The 16,192-nt window shown below is 37.5% G+C and overlaps 1 protein-coding gene across 1 annotated transcript; it reads right to left on the bottom strand.

The window, feature by feature from the left end:
* Window positions 1-244: 244 nt before the first annotated feature.
* LOC111879530 (uncharacterized) lies at window positions 245-1,015 on the bottom strand. The gene has a single exon (XM_023875996.1). It carries the CDS (start codon window positions 1,013-1,015, stop codon window positions 245-247), a length of 771 nt encoding a protein of 256 aa, XP_023731764.1.
* Between the last annotated feature and the right edge of the window lie 15,177 nt (window positions 1,016-16,192).

A 16,192-nucleotide genomic window follows, 5' to 3' on the forward strand; every position in this document is an offset into this window, starting at 1 on the left:
ACTGGGTAGAAACAAAAATATGAAAAACATAATACAAAAAATAAGATTTGATGTTGGATTAAAGAAGCTAAAGCCTTATTTTCTAAAGTCTAAACCATATGTTTACATACAGGAACAAACGTATACAATATCCGTAAAATAAAAATAAAAAACAAAAAAATATTCATATTCATATTTAGTCTTAAATTTAAATGCACCAAAATTATAGTTTTGAGAAAGGAAAGGGAGCTAAAGTGTCAATTCCTTAAACTTTGGGCATGTAACGTAACGGCGTCGTTGCCGCCGTACTCGCAGATGATTTGCAACTCAGAAACCCGAGTACTCTCCCCGAACATCTCCGGGAATCATCACTTTGGCTAACCGGAAGTGCATCACAGGATTCCGAAGAAGGAAACAGTGGCTTCGAAGGAGTCCGGCGAATCTGCCGGCTCTTCATGTCCCGAAGATCCATCTCCGGCGGCGGCACCTTCACTAAGCCAAACAAAAGAACGTACCACCGTGAAGAAGAAGGTTTCTTTCCCGAACCCTCACGAAGAATCTCCGGCGCCGGTTCAGAACTCATACTTGAGTTCCTATGCAACTTCTTGTAATCCAATGACCGGCTGTTTCTAACGGGTGGACTCACGGTGGTGCTTTTGACCGCTGACAGTGACTCCGACCGCCGGCAACCTGGAGGTTGTTCTTGTTTCTTTCTCCGGTGAGATTTCTCTTTTTGCTGCGGTGAATTTTTGGGGTTGCGTTGTTCGTCTATGGGAATAAGTTTGCCGCAGAATATGATGTCTTCTGCATGAGACATCATGTTTTTGTCGGAGTAATCACTCAACCCTTCCCGGAAAAACTCAAAAAATTCTTCTGTTGCTAATGATGGTGGATTCCGTTGATCTTTAAAGCTGGAGACCCCAAGATCTTGTGTTACTGGGAAATCGGTGAGGGAAAGTGTTTCCACTTCGGCTTCGGCTTCGGCTTCTGCTTCTTGATCATTTTGAAGATTGTTATGGATAATTTCGTCACCCATTTCACACAGTAATATGGTGTTTCTGTGTATTTAGAGAGAAAGTGTATTGGAGATTGTGAAATGGAATTGATAAAGAACAAAAAGAGAAATATAAAGGGGTGTGGATGGAGGACGAAAACAAAAGAGGGTTATTCTATAAACTTTCCATTTTGAAAATTCATACGTATTTTTTATGGTTTTATTGATAAAAATTGAATACGTACGGTTTTCATTTAAGTTTTATTTATTTAAATTAATGGAATATGTATACAACATAAGTTCAACAAGATATGCGTGATTTTTCTTTTAACAACAAATCTAATATATTTTAAACTATTTTTTATTTTATTTATATACACGATGAGACTTGAATTATCGATATCAAGGAGGAAAGATAACACTTTATATCACTAGGAAGCTATTTGTTACCTTATTGTTAGAATTTTAGGAACGAATAGATTTGATCAATCAAGGTAATGGAAGATAAGATCAAATTAGATGAACACATGAGAGTAAATAAGATTGATGATTTCATTAGAGAGCAAAGAAAAGTTCGAAACATTGATGGAAGAACTAATATGCAAAAATACTCTTTCTATCTAACTAACTCTCTTATATATAGTGCGTGAGAGAAGAATTGGTTAGGCTCTGACCAATGAGGTCAGGATACCTAAGTCAACAGCCTAAACTGTGAAACTAAGTAATAATCAAACATATTAAATGCAAACAACCAGATTGCATATAGGAAAGTAAAGACTAAACATTACATGACTTGCGAAACCTTTTGCATACAAACTTGATACAATCTATACAATTCGTGAGACCTAAAAATCTTCCCCTTTGTGTCGAGTCGTGAAAGTTGTCATCACTGTTGTTCATCAAAAACCTTTGGAATCACCCCCTTGAGAACCATATGAACAGTGATCCACCACTTTAACATATCTGAAACACACTTGGCATCATTTGTGGTGTTCAACTTGTGTACTTCTGCCCTTGAAAGCATATTTGAAAGGGTTTCAGAAAGGAACAAATGTTTGTCTCGTAAATGCATCATATTGTTTCGCAGAATTGCGTTCGCGTTTGCCTTGCAGACCACTCCTCATGCATCTTTTTGAATAAAACCAATCCCTAGATTTCCCGATCCTTCAGGTTCTGGAAATGGTTTCAAAATAGGCACTATCTTCAACACAGTTGTGATCTCCACATTCATCTTGGAGATTTCTTGAATATATGCTCTGATCATTCCTTGTAAGTGTTAAATAATAGGCACATACTTTATCTTTTCTTTGGACAAAATGTTGAACATAATACTCCAATCGTATGGATTCATCAGAGGAAGATCAGCAAAGGTAAAATCAAACAACTCATGATTAACTCCTCTGCGAGCCTTAAAAGCAACATTCGTAAACTCATCATCTTTAAATGGTTTTCCAACCTTCAATCGAGATATCCTCTTCAAAGTTCAAATATCATAATGAGGCTTTGAATAAGTTGCATAAAACTTGAACAATTTCTTATTCACTGCGGTATTACTCATTGGAGCTTTCATCGTTTGATCAAAACATCGAAACAAGAAAGCCTTTGCGGTCATCGGAAAATCTACTGTGTTATCATGATCATTACTCACCGAAAAAGAAGTATTTGTTTCCCTCCAAAAGATTTTCAACTTCTTGATCGCTTCTTCTTGCATTCTCTCAACAGTCCAAGCAAGCCATAATTTTCTTCTTGAAGCTTCAACGACCTCTTTGTTTCGCATTTCATCATCTTGTTGATCATGTTTGATTCGGAGAGCATTTAACTCATCAAGTTATTTATCTCTTGTTTCTTGAGCTTTTTTCACATCCTCATCATCTGTTGGATCAACTTCCATATCAAAAACAATCTTAACATTTCCCTTGCCAAAAGCTACGTTATCCTTCCGAGGGACATTCTCCGAAACCTTTTCAGTTCTCTCATTCACTAATTCTTTTACAATAACAACCATTTTTATCTTTTCAGGTTTTTATTCATTTTTGGCACTTCATAGGAATTTTTCAAATTTATTGGCTTAGTGTTCGGAATTTGTTCATTTGTTTCTTCATTTATTGTAGCTTCTTTATCAACCCCCTATCCTCCTTGTTGCGAAGTAGCCCTGTTACTCGGAACACTAGAGAACTTGTTGAGTTGCGATAAAATAGGTTGTAACTTTGCATTGAGAAGCTGAGACATGTAATAAACATAAGGAGTGTCTTTTGTTTCAACAATGTGAACCAAACATTCTTAATTTCAAAATTGTGACTTTTCACGAGAAAAAGTTCATCATCTATATTCGTAACATTTGAATGAACATTTTTCAACTCTTGTTTAATTGTCATAATCTTTTGTGTCTTTGCAGCAATAGTATCCATTAACTTAGATTCACCCTCATAATTTCTTTGCAACGCAAGAATATAATTTGATACAGAGGTGTGGTGATCGGCATTATCCTTCTGAATAGAAAACCGAAGTGCCGAAAAAACTTCTTTTTCTTCTATGATATGAGTTTGAAACTCCTTAAAAGTCTTTTCAACTTCAAAATGTTTCTTGTCAATGGTATCTTGAACATCTTTGAGTGTAGTCTCATCTTATTCAGATAATAGCTTAATATCCAAAATTGATTTATCAACTTTCTCAGTTGTATCAGAAACCAACTTCTATTGCTATTCAAAAAGATTTGCATTTTCTTTGGTGAGAGTTTGTATATTACTCTAATGAATTGTCACCATGTGCTCAAAGTTAGTAGTATAAAATGTGCCAACATGATGAAGTAAAGAATCCAACTTTATATTCAAAAATGATAATCTTGACAAGTCATAAGCTTAGAATCATCATCATAAATTGTTGTCGCATGAATTGCAACATATGGTTCTGAAACTTTTGGTTCATTATCAACCATGAAATCAATATCTGATTCGGATAGGGATGCCTCATGTCCCGATGGGGAATTATTAATTTTTTCTAAATCAGGAACCGATGTAGAAAGTAGTGGAACACTTGGTAAAATAGGTTCTGAAGTGATAGGTTCATCAACATCTAGATCAACTTCATAAACAATTGGTTCAGAAATTAGAATGTTTGAGGTACATGTGGCTTGAGGTTGAGAAACAGATGTAGTCGTGGTAGATTCTGTGAAAATGCGTTCAGCCTTAGGTTGAGAAATTGGAATTTGAATGGTGAAATCGGTAAAGGTAGTTTCAGGAAATGGAAATATGGTGTGAACAGAAATGGTAGTAGTGGGAATGGAAGTAGTAGTAATTAGAGTTGAAGTAGAGGCTTTGTTTGGAAGGACAGGTGGTGTTGTTGGCGTTTAAGATTGTGAAAGGTTTAAAATTGGATTCTTCAAAACAATTAAATTTTTTTTTTACTCCAACATAGTCACAACTGGAGCAGAAAAAGGAACATCTTCAAAAGTAAGAATAGGAGTGGATACCTTTGAAGTTTCAGTCTGAACAACTTGCTCGGGTGTTTGCTTTGGAATCTCAAACTCGTTCATAGTAGTATCACTAGTCTGAATATCATCATTGAAATGAACATCACTTATAGTATCATCCTCCAAATCCTCAGTGACAATAGTAGGTTTTGCTTTCTTTGATTGTCTCTTCTTTGGAGTTTTAGATTTTGCAGGTTGAACCTCAGCAACCACCTTTCTTTCCTTTTTAAACCAACCCTTTTCAGATCATCACTAGCATCAAGGACCACTTGAAGAGTAGGTGGAATCACTCTTTCTCCGATTTAGGAATTTTCCTGTAGATCTGAATAATCTCACTGTCCATTGAAACTCGTGCCAAAATTACTTCAGGAATTAAGCCAACAAAGTGAAAATTCCTATTATCCGAAGCAACAAACATCTATGGATTCTTCTTCTTAATATCAATCATGACAACATCCGCCACTTGTGGAATTTTTTAGTGATTTGGAGCTTACTTCACTACGATGGACCAAAAGCGTGCACATGAGATTTCAGTATCCTTGGACTTAGACACCAGACTTTGCACAAATTGAGCTCATAAAATATGCCCAAAATCCACCTTTTACCAGAAAATAATCCGTAGAGTAAAGTGTGAAAGAGCTTGCTCGCACTATCAGAACCAATAGTCTTCTCAGTGAAACACCTGAACAAAATGGTGAAAAGTGTTGGGTTTTAAGCACTATAACACTCCTATGGTGCACATGCAACCCTAGATGCTTTGGATCTATGTTTTCTCTAATTATACATGCATTTTCAATGTTCCAAAGCATACATCCTAACTAGCATACAATAGAGGATATACAATATAAAACTCATAGTTTGATGAATACCTCTTATGTAGTTTGAAGTTCTTGGACTTTGAAAGCTTTAGCACCTCAATTGTGATGCCTCTAATGTGTCACAAACACCAAATGCAAGAGGAGGCTTGAGAGAATAAGCTAGTTAGCTCAAAATCGATTATCACTATCTTAGAATGATGTGGCCACTGATTTTGGCTCTAGGGGTGTGCTTTTATAGTGTTTCAAATGCTAGGGTTACATCCATGAAAACCCTAATGCACCATGACCTTTCATATTACTTAGGCTCCATGGGTTAAACCTCCATGGACTATCCATGTTGGTTTAGCCCATCCTAATTAACCATGGATCTTTGGCCCACACTATAAGAATCATTGATTTACTTAATCAGTCCCCATATATTTAATTATTCTCTTTTGATCACTAAATTGATTCCAATTAATTCTTGATCAATACTAATTAAATAATATGATTTCTCAATTAAAATAATAAATCACAGCTAGCCTTATTCTCAAAAGTTCATCCTATCAAATTGCACTGGTGAAGGCAACCAAAAAGCACCATGCTACTATCGGGTCAAGTAAATCCCAGTTATATTTATGGGCTTAGACACCTAATCCAACAGTCTCCCACTTGGATAAGTCTAATAACTATAACTGCCAATTTAATTTCAGGATCCGATTAGCAATCGTAGCTTTAAAAAGCCGCTGTCGACTCTGACCCAATCAGTGACTCGTCCTTTAGATAAGGGATCATATATTCCTATGTTCTTCAAGATATCATGCGGACAAATACATGGAACATACTCATACTTATCGTCCTGCAGTTTGTTTCCTGATTTCCGATTTGTTTGACATAGAACATAACTGAGCACATCAATTTAGTTCTGACCGGGCCCGACACATAAGTCAAAACAAATCATCAAGGGACCCAAGATATCGATTTTAATCCTCTTAGGATAAAAGGAATAGATAAACTTCGACATTATATGCTTGTACTAACTACTCGTTAAATCATGCACAACGATACGTTTTATAACATCAAGTTACTGATGTGTTTTCGTATCATCAATGCACAACTAACTCGTAGTCAATAACTCATATATCTTGATTTGAAGAGTATATGATATTATCGTCTCACAATCACTTGTGATAACTTCCATGAAGTGATTCAGGTGAGCGTGGGTTTAATCCAATACACAAATCTTATTTCAGGAGCACTCATGAATGGTATAGCAAACTTTTTCTACGTCTAACACCTTAGACAATCTATAGGCCAACTCATGACAATCTAACCTCATAACCTACTTCCAAAGTATGATCGACTGTGGATAGTTTGAATAATATTATCATTCTGGAAGTCAAAACATGCAAAAGTGAAACAATAGTAAATAATTGACACAGGACAGTAACTTTACTTATAAACAAAACTCCTTTTATTTAATCATCAAATGTCAATTACAGTTTAGCTATTACAAGTTTCAAAATTTTATCTAATCACTAAAACTAATATAATCTGTTAGCTCAATGCCCCTTGCATGATGCAAGTGCCTAACCATACTCAGTCCCTTTGTGAGGGGATCTGTTGGGTTTTCCTCTGACGATATCCTCTTCACAACGAGGTGTCCTTCTTCTACTTGATGTCTTATGAACTAGTACTTTCTATCGATATGCATGGATCTTCCATGATCTCTCGATTCCTTGGTTAAGGTAATCGCCCCTTCATTATCACAAAAAATCTCTATAGGCTCCTTTATTGCTGGCACAACTCCAAGGTCTCCGATGAAGTTCTTCAACCATATCGCCTCTTTCGATGATTCGCTCACTGCAGTGTACTCTGACTCACACATTGAATCAGCTACAGTCTCTTGCTTGGAATTTTTCCAGGTTACTGCTCCTCCATTTATGGTAAACACCCAGCTCGACTGAGAGCGCAAATTATCTTGGTCGGTCTGAAAATCGGTGTCACAATACCCTATCACTCTTAAGTCATCACTCCCACCGAGGGTAAGAACTCAGTCCTTAGTCCTCTGCAGGTACTTAAGAATGTTCTTTACTACAGTCCAGTGAGCTCTACCAGGATTCCCTTGATATCTGCTGACCATGCTCAAAGCAAAGGCCACATCAGGGCGAGTACAAGTCATAGCATACATGATCAATCCAACCGAGGAAGCATATGGTACTCGACTCAACTCAGCTATCTCAGCCTCTGTACTCAGACTCTTGTGTCTTACTCAGTTTGGTATTGCTTTGGATAGGTAAGTCACCTTTCTTGGAGTTCTCCATGCTGAAAGGTTTCAGCACCTTGTCCAAGTAGGTACTTTGACTAAGTCCTATTAGTCTTTTACTATTGTTTCTCAATATCCTTATCCCTAGAATATAGGAAGCTTCTCTAAGGTCCTTCATAGCGAAACACTTCCCAAGCCAGGACTTAATTTCCTGCAAGGTTGGAATGTTGTTTCCTATGAGAAGTATGTCATCCACATACAACACCAGAAAGCTAATTATACTCCCATTGGCTTTGACATATACGCATGACTCGTCCCCGCTTCTCGAAAATCCAAACTTTTTGACTTTCTAATCAAAACAAAGATTTCATCTGCGAGATGCTTTTTTCATTCCATAAATGGATTTCTCAGGCTTACACACTATATTAGGGTACTTTGCATTGATAAAACCCTCTGGCTGACTCATGTAAACATCTTCAGCCAACTTTCCATTAAGGAAAGCGGTTTTGACATCCATTTGCCATATTTCATAGTCATGAAATGCAACTATGGCAAGCATTGTTGGGTTTTGAGCATACTAACACTCCTATGGTGTGTATGCAACCCTAAATACCTTGGATCTATGTTTTCTCTATTATACATGCAAATATCAATTTCCAAGGTATTTATCCTAACTAGCATATTATGAAGTACAAGTAATATAAAATCTAGCAGAATTACATACCTCTTTTTTTGGTGCTTGATTCCATGGAGCTCAAGAGCCTAGTGCCCAAAATGTGACACCTCAAATGGTTCACACAACACCATGAACATTTGGAATAACCATGAGATATCATATGAGTCTTATCACTCTATAAAATCGGCTTTCCCTCTATGTTGTACACTAGTGCCCATTTCTCCAACCAATAGGGTCTTTATATAGTGTAGCTACTAGGGTTACACCATGTAACCCATGACTTTACCCATTCCTTATGCTCCATGGGTTTTAACCTCCATGGAGTATCCATGGGCAACCACATGGGTTAAATCCAACATAAGGAATCATGGATCACAAGCCCACATATATAAGAATCAATGATTTACACAATCAATCCCCATATATTTAATTAGTCTCTTTTGATCACTAAATTAATTCTAAATTAATTCTTGATCAATACTAATTAAATAATATGATTTCATATTAATATATTAGAACTTATAATATATTAATATGTCACAAATATCTTCTTCTCATTAAAAGGTCTACCCAAATGTTCCTATGCCACGCAACCCAAATGAACCATGCTGGGTCGGGTCAAGTATATACCAATTATAGTTATGGACTTAGACACTAATCCAACAGTCCCCCACTTGGATAAGTCTAATAACTATTATTGCAAGTATAACTTCACAACCTGACCAACAGTCGTAGCTCTTAAAAGTTGTTGCCGAACTATGAACAAATAAATGACGCGTCCATTAGATAAGTGATCATATATTCCTCCATTCTAGATATCATATGGACTGAGACAAGGATTATAATCATTCTCACTGTCCATTTTTTGTTTCCCGATTTCTGATTTATGATGACCGACTAATTGAACAAATCAAATCAGTCCAGGCTTGGCCAAGCACTTAGGGGTGCCATTACTAAATCATCGAGGGGCTCACAAATATCGCTTTTATCTCATTAAGGGTAAAAGGAATGGATAAACTTTGACTCATATGCTTGTACTGACTACTTGTTGAATCATACACAAAGGCACGTTTTATAACATCGAGTTACCAATGCGTTTTTGTGCAATCAATATATAACCAACTCATAGTTAACAACTCATATCTCTAGGTTTGAAGAATATAAGATATTATCGTCTCACGATTCACTCGTGATAAAATCCATGAAGTGAATCCAAATGAGTGTGGGTTGAATCCAATACTTAGGCCTTATGAGCACTCATGAATGTTGCAGCAACCATTGCTATGTCTAATTCACATTAGACAAATCATACAAGTCAAACTCATGACAATCTTGATTCATATCTACTTCCAACATATGACTGACTGTGGATGGTTTGAATAACTTAATCATTCGGGAAGAATGATCTAATTATTCTGGAAGTCAAAACATGCAAAGTGAAACACATAAATAATACTAATCTTGTATGGCCTCAACACTTTGAGTGTAAATAAAAACCCTTCTATCTAAGCACCATATTGATTACTCATTATTCATTGTTTCGATTTATCAACTTAATACTTGAATTGAAACAATAGCCATGCCATGCACCAAGCATGCATACTATGTTTACCTATGGTCCTTTCACAATCCAATGATGCTCATTTCACAATCCCAATCCCTTTTGTGAAATAGATCAATTGAACACGACTCCAATGATGCTCATTTCACAATCCCAATCCCTTTTGTAAATGTAAGAATACCAAACTCTTGCTATTTACTGTAATCTGTTAGATTCTAAACTCATATGCAATGATCCCCTTGTAATGACTATGCATAAAAGTCACAAAGACTCGGCAACAGACATTACAAAGTATTAAAATGGAAAGAAATTCCATGGAAATGAAGTCTCAAATTCAAAGTACATTCCTCTGTGTTAGGTCCAGAAGGTGTTGCATCTTGGGCTCGATATTTAGTCCATTTAATCTCCGGTATGGGCCTGTCCATCCGTGAGTTATTTTGTAGGGTTTTATATTTATAGATGCTTGCATGCATCCTAGAACGTAAGATTTGATAGAGAATTTAATAGCGTTTATTGTTCTTATCTTTGGTAACCCTAATATCCTCTACAGCGGAAGTTCTTCATTGAGCTCTGCTGAGGATTGAATCAATTGAATCATTCGACACATTCAGATTCATTCTTGTGCTTTATCTTACTGTTTTTCGCTTTCTTGATTTACCTATTATAAGATCTAATCGATCAAAGAGTTTTATAAACTCATCAATTGGTATCAGAGCAGGAGGCTGTGTAATTCATACACATCTCCTCTGTGAAAGAAGTGATTAGGGTTTATTCCACATTAACTGATATTTATTGAGCCGTCACTCCATAATTGACGTATCTCATTATTTATTCGTTTTGCCCTAATATTAGATGTTACAACTCTGATCTTGCAACAGGTTAAACGATCATGCATGGATGATTCTCAATCTAATCCTATCAACATCTCAAACAGTATTGGATCTACAACAAAGATTCCAATTCTTTACACTCAAGATTACGAGGTTTGGGCGCATCATTTCGAAGACTACGTCATCGGATATGAAGATAATGGGTATCTAATATGGGAAGCCATTGTGTCTGGACCATTTGCTCATTCAAGAACATCCATAATTATTAAAATTCAGAAGGAGTATAATGATCTGTTAAAAGATGTGAAAGACGTCGCTCAGGACAAAAAGGAGAAGTTTAAGTGCAACATCAAAGCATTAAGACTGATTCGGTTCGCTCTTCAATCTGACACATTTAGATTGGTGAGATCATGCAGTACTGCTAAAGAAATCTGGGATCGGCTGCGAGAGCTGTATTCCACAGATGAAGATTTGGAGCACTCAATTCAGACCTTGCTTTTGTCTGAGTTTGGAGAGTTCAAGCAAAATCCCGATGAGTCTGTTACACAGACGTTTGATCGCTTCAATCATCTTCTCAGCAAGATGATCAAACATGATATCAAAAGGAAGCTTATTGAACAGAAGGTTACTTTTTTGAATGGCTTAAGATCCGAATGGAGAGCTGTTGTGTCTACAGTTAAAGCTCACGAGCAATTCAAATCATATTCGCTGGCGAAACTGGTGGGAATTCTGAAATCCCAAGAAAAGATAGTGATGCAAGAGAAGAGTGTGATCTCAAACTTGGGGTCCTTGGCCCTCCTGTCTAAAAGTAAGAATGCAGTAGAAGACGAAGATCTGAACCTGGAGGACTACGATCTAACTTTAGAAGATTATGCTATGATGGTGTCCAATCCCAAAAGGTTCATCAAGAAGAAGTTTCCTACCAATAAGAACCGAAATTGGCAGGGAAGCTACAGTTCTGAAAAAGTAAGGGAGGAGCCGAAGACTGAAGAACCAAAGAAAGAGGTGAAGGTTGAAGCGGATTCTGGTGTCAGCTGTTATTACTGTGGAGGAAAGAATCATTACGCTAAAGATTGTGTTTTGAAGAAAATGACAGAGAAAGATGAAGAGGCAATCCTTATGAAAAATCTGGAGGAGATTAAAAGGAAGAAAGCTGTTACTAATCCCTCTATGAATGCTCTTATTGTACAGGGTTCAGCAGAGGATGACGAGTTCGGTGGCGTACAGGTATGGTCGACCGACTCAGAACATGATGAGGTGAGAAAGCCTTCTCATGGAAAGGCTTATGTCGCAAGAGGTGGTGAAAGCAGTGGAAAGTGTCTGATGGTGACTGACATATCTCACATGAGGGGATATAATACTGATGGTGAAAATGAAGACGCCAAGGAGCGAGAGGACTTATGCTTCACAGCAAAACCTCTCAGTGTGCAGATCAGTGAACTTGATGAACTGATCAAGAAGGTACAATCTCTTTTTATTTCGTTCAAAATTCCACAGAAATCATATGAAAAGGAATTAAATAACTTAAATTCAAGAATCTCAAATCTAGATAGTTGTTTAACTCAAACACGGGTCACAAATTCTAACCTAACTGACCAAATAAGCAGGGTGTCATCCAAGAGTGAGGAGCGAAGGATGTGGATTGAGCAGAAGGAGTTGGAGATCATTAAGATAGAGATGAAAACATTTATTTACAAAGAGACAATTTGAAATTGTTAAAACAAAGGAATGTTTTTTGTTTAATCGCTAAAAGGTTTTATGCTAACATTAATCAACTGCATCTGAATTGTGAAATAGGGCAGAAGATACATTACATGATTTTACCCTTCCTTGAGTTTAAGGAGGATGAAATCGATGCTGAAGCATACAACTGTGAAAGTGTTGTATATTCTGATGATGTGAATCCTACTTCTATGTATGGTCTGGACAAAATAGAATCTTTTATAAAGTCCAAAGACCATAAGGACATGCTTAAAGATCTTCTGGATGAAAATGATAAGTTGAAAGTCAAGACCGAAACCATACAAAAATTCGACTCATTGAGTGCCAACTTAAGTTCAGAAAACAAAATTGATGTTGAAAACGCATCTAAACTTAATGAGGACGATGATATGAGTGAAATTTCTGTAGAGGATGAAGTCGATTGTTCGGAATTTGTCAAGAGCGAACCTGTAAACCACAAAAACCTAATTTCTGAAAATTCTGTAGAATTCGCTCGCTTGTCCAAATCTAAGTCCCCAGTCCTTAAAGAAAAAGTTGTTGTGTTTCAGAAGGTTAGAACTACTCCAAATCAGGTATATAAAGTCACAGGAGTAACCGAACATCAAACAGCTGAACTCACTGCCATGGTGAACGAAGACAATGCAGATGGTTGTGATGAGTTTTTCTGGTCAGCTCCTATAGATAATGCAGACGAAACAGTTGGTCTGTCAGAGCGAACGTCCTGGAAAACCAAAGGAAGATATGTACCAGAGCCGCTGAATAAGCCTGACAACTTTGACATACCAAGTACAAGTGGCACAAAAGAAATACCTGTAGAAGCAGTCACCTCCACAAGTGTAACCTCATCTATAAAGAGTGAACCGGCTGCCAAGAAGCTAAAACAAAAAGCTAATATCCATAGACAACCGAAAATGAGAAATGTTTCCTCTAAATCTCAAACCAATCAAAGGAAATCCAACTATATGTCTTTTGTCCAAAGCTCATTCTGACGAAAGCTGGTTGTGGCACCGAAGGCTCTCACATCTCAACTTCAAAGAACATCGTAACAAGTTTGACGTTAAAGCTGATGAATGAATTTTTTTGGGATATTCTCTTACTTCAAAAGCATACCGGGTTTTAAATAAGCGTTCTAGAAAGATTGAAGAAACATATTATGTGACTTTCGATGATAGCTACGTCAAGAAGCTAAAGACTACTGAAGGAGCAATTGGAGAGATTTTCTCTCAAACAAGTCAAGTCACGGCCACGATTGCTAATTTATTCGATCAGTTTGTGGACTTATTCGATGAACCTGAGAAAGCTACTCTCTCGGAAGCCAAGGCAGCAGACAACAAAATCGATCATCTGAAGCAAATTGTCGAAGATGCAGCCAAACAAATGGGTGAAGGAGAACAAGTTCCAAACGAACCTCCTCAGCACGACACTTCAGTTGAGGGGGAGAATCCATTTTCTTCAAATCAACTGAACTCACACTTTCAGGGGGAAAATTCTATTCCTGTAGCACCCGAAAGCTCTAGTACACCCGAAAGTCCTATAGCACCAAAAAGTCTAGCTACACCTGAGAGTTCTGTTGCACCCGAAGGTACGAACCAACCTGAAAATCAAAGAGATTCATCAGTCGAGGGGGAGAATTCTGATATGTTCTACGATGACGATAGTCAATCTGAATTGGAAGAAATGGTCAATGCCGAATTGGATCCATCTTATGATACAAATTATCCTCCTCTTATTAAATGGACCAGAGATCATCCTGTATCTCAGATAGTGGGTAATGTCTCTGAAAAGGTCCTGACCCGATCCCAACTGAAGGCAAGGAGATCATCTCTATTCTCCAAAGTAGAGTTTTGCATGTATAATTCTTTCGTATCCAAAGTTGAGCCGAAGACAGTTAACACGGCTCTTGATCATTCCGATTGGGTTCAAGCTATGCAAGAGGAACTCAATGAGTTTGAAAGAAACAAGGTATGGCGCCTCATTCCAACACCTAAAGATGCCTCAGTCGTTGGTCCCAAATGGGTATTCAGAAACAAAATGGACAAGGAAGGTAATGTGATTCGAAACAAAGCTCATCTCGTTGTGAAAGGATACTGCCAGGAAGAAGGAATTGATTACGAAGAAACTTTTGCTCCGGTAGCAAGGCTGGAATCTGTTCGAATATTTCTGGCCTACGCTGCACACAAGAATTTCGAGGTCTACCAAATGGATGTAAAATGCGCCTTTCTAAATGGAGAACTTGAAGAAACGGTTTACGTGGAGCAACCTCCTGGTTTTGTGAATGAAAAGCATCCAAATCACTGTTATATTCTGGACAAGGCAGTTTACGGTCTAAAACAAGCGCCTAGGGCATGCTATGAAACGCTAACTAAGTTCTTAAAGATGTCAAAATTCAAACAAGGTTCGGTTGACCCAACCTTCTTTCGTAAGAAGGAAGGTAACCACCTTATGATAGTTCAAATCTACGTCGATGATATCATCTTTGGCTCAACGAATCCTAGCTTAACAGCTGAATTCAGAAAGCTGATGGAGAATAAATTTGAAATGAGCTCTATGGGTCCGATTAACTTTTTCCTTGGTTTAAACATTAGACAGGGACCCGAAGGCATCTTTATCAACCAGGAAGCATACACCAAGACTCTTCTTGCTAAATTTTGCATGATGGGAGAATCAAAGGTCAAAGTTCCAGTGGCGTTCGGCACCAAGCTCACACCATCCTTGGAAAAACCGGCAGTCGATATAACGTTATACCGCCAGATGATTGGTTCCTTGATGTACCTCACCGCTAGCAGGCCCGATATAATGTTTTATGTGTGTTATTGTGCTAGGTATCAGACGAATCCTCGTGAACCACATATGCTAGCAGTGAAAAACATACTCCGGTATCTGAAACGAACCACCTCCCTCGGTCTATGGTATCCATCAAACTCAGGTTTCTTTGTTCAAGCCTACTCAGATGCAGACCTTGGAGGATGTGGTTTAGACAGGAAAAGCACTACAGGAGGTTGTCAATTCCTCGACGAGAAGTTGGTTAGCTGGCAGTCAAAAAAACAGACATGTGTTTCTCTATCTACAACTGAAGCAGAGTACATTGCAGCTGCCTCCTGTACATCTCAAGTGATTTGGATCCAAAGCCAGCTCCGTGATTATGGACTCAATATGAAAAAGATCCCACTATATTGCGATTCAGAAAGTGCAATTAGGATCTGTCATAACCCAGTGCAACACTCCAAGACCAAGCATATAGCACTAAGGTATCACTTTATTAAGGATCATGTGGAAGATGGAAACGTCGAAATTCACTTTGTTCGAACCACTGATCAACTGGCCGATATCTTCACCAAAGCTCTTCCTGAAGCAAGTTCCAATAAAATTCTACAAGGGCTAGGAATGATGGAATCGGAGTCAGTACCAAAAACTACTTCTCAAAACTAAAAGTCGGAAGCGAAACGAACCGAACGTTCGGGTTCGGTTCACGTGTGTTCCGAAATGAACCGAACGCTCGGGTTCGGTCCTATTCTCTTATCTTCGCTTATCACTCAAAGGTAGTTTCTTTGGTTGTAAAACTTTTGTATCCTTTTCTCAATTTCATCTCTCTTATTTTCAAAGTCCTTTTCTTTTTCAATTTTTTTTTGCAACCGAAATAGACCGAACGCTCGGGTTCGGTTCCAAATTTTTTTGTGTCTGTTTTTTTTATTTTTATTTTTCTTTCTTTAAATCAAAAATTCCAAAAAAAAATTTTAAAAAAAAAATCAAAAACTCCAAAAACATTTTTTTATTATTATTTGTGTTCGTTAATATTTTTTTTTGTGTGGATATTTGTGGGGAAATTCTTTTATTAGTTAAGTGTCCCTAGAAGCATGTTGCTGTATGTGTCCAAAGCCTCACCTGATTCTGAATAATA

The sequence above is a fragment of the Lactuca sativa genome, chromosome 7, assembly GCF_002870075.4.
Source record: "Lactuca sativa cultivar Salinas chromosome 7, Lsat_Salinas_v11, whole genome shotgun sequence".
Taxonomy (NCBI): Eukaryota; Viridiplantae; Streptophyta; class Magnoliopsida; order Asterales; family Asteraceae; genus Lactuca; species Lactuca sativa.

Excerpts from the sequence above, each read along its gene's own strand:
- LOC111879530 (XM_023875996.1), bottom strand. The coding sequence starts at position 1,015 with ATGGGTGACGAAATTATCCATAACAATCTTCAAAATGATCAAGAAGCA.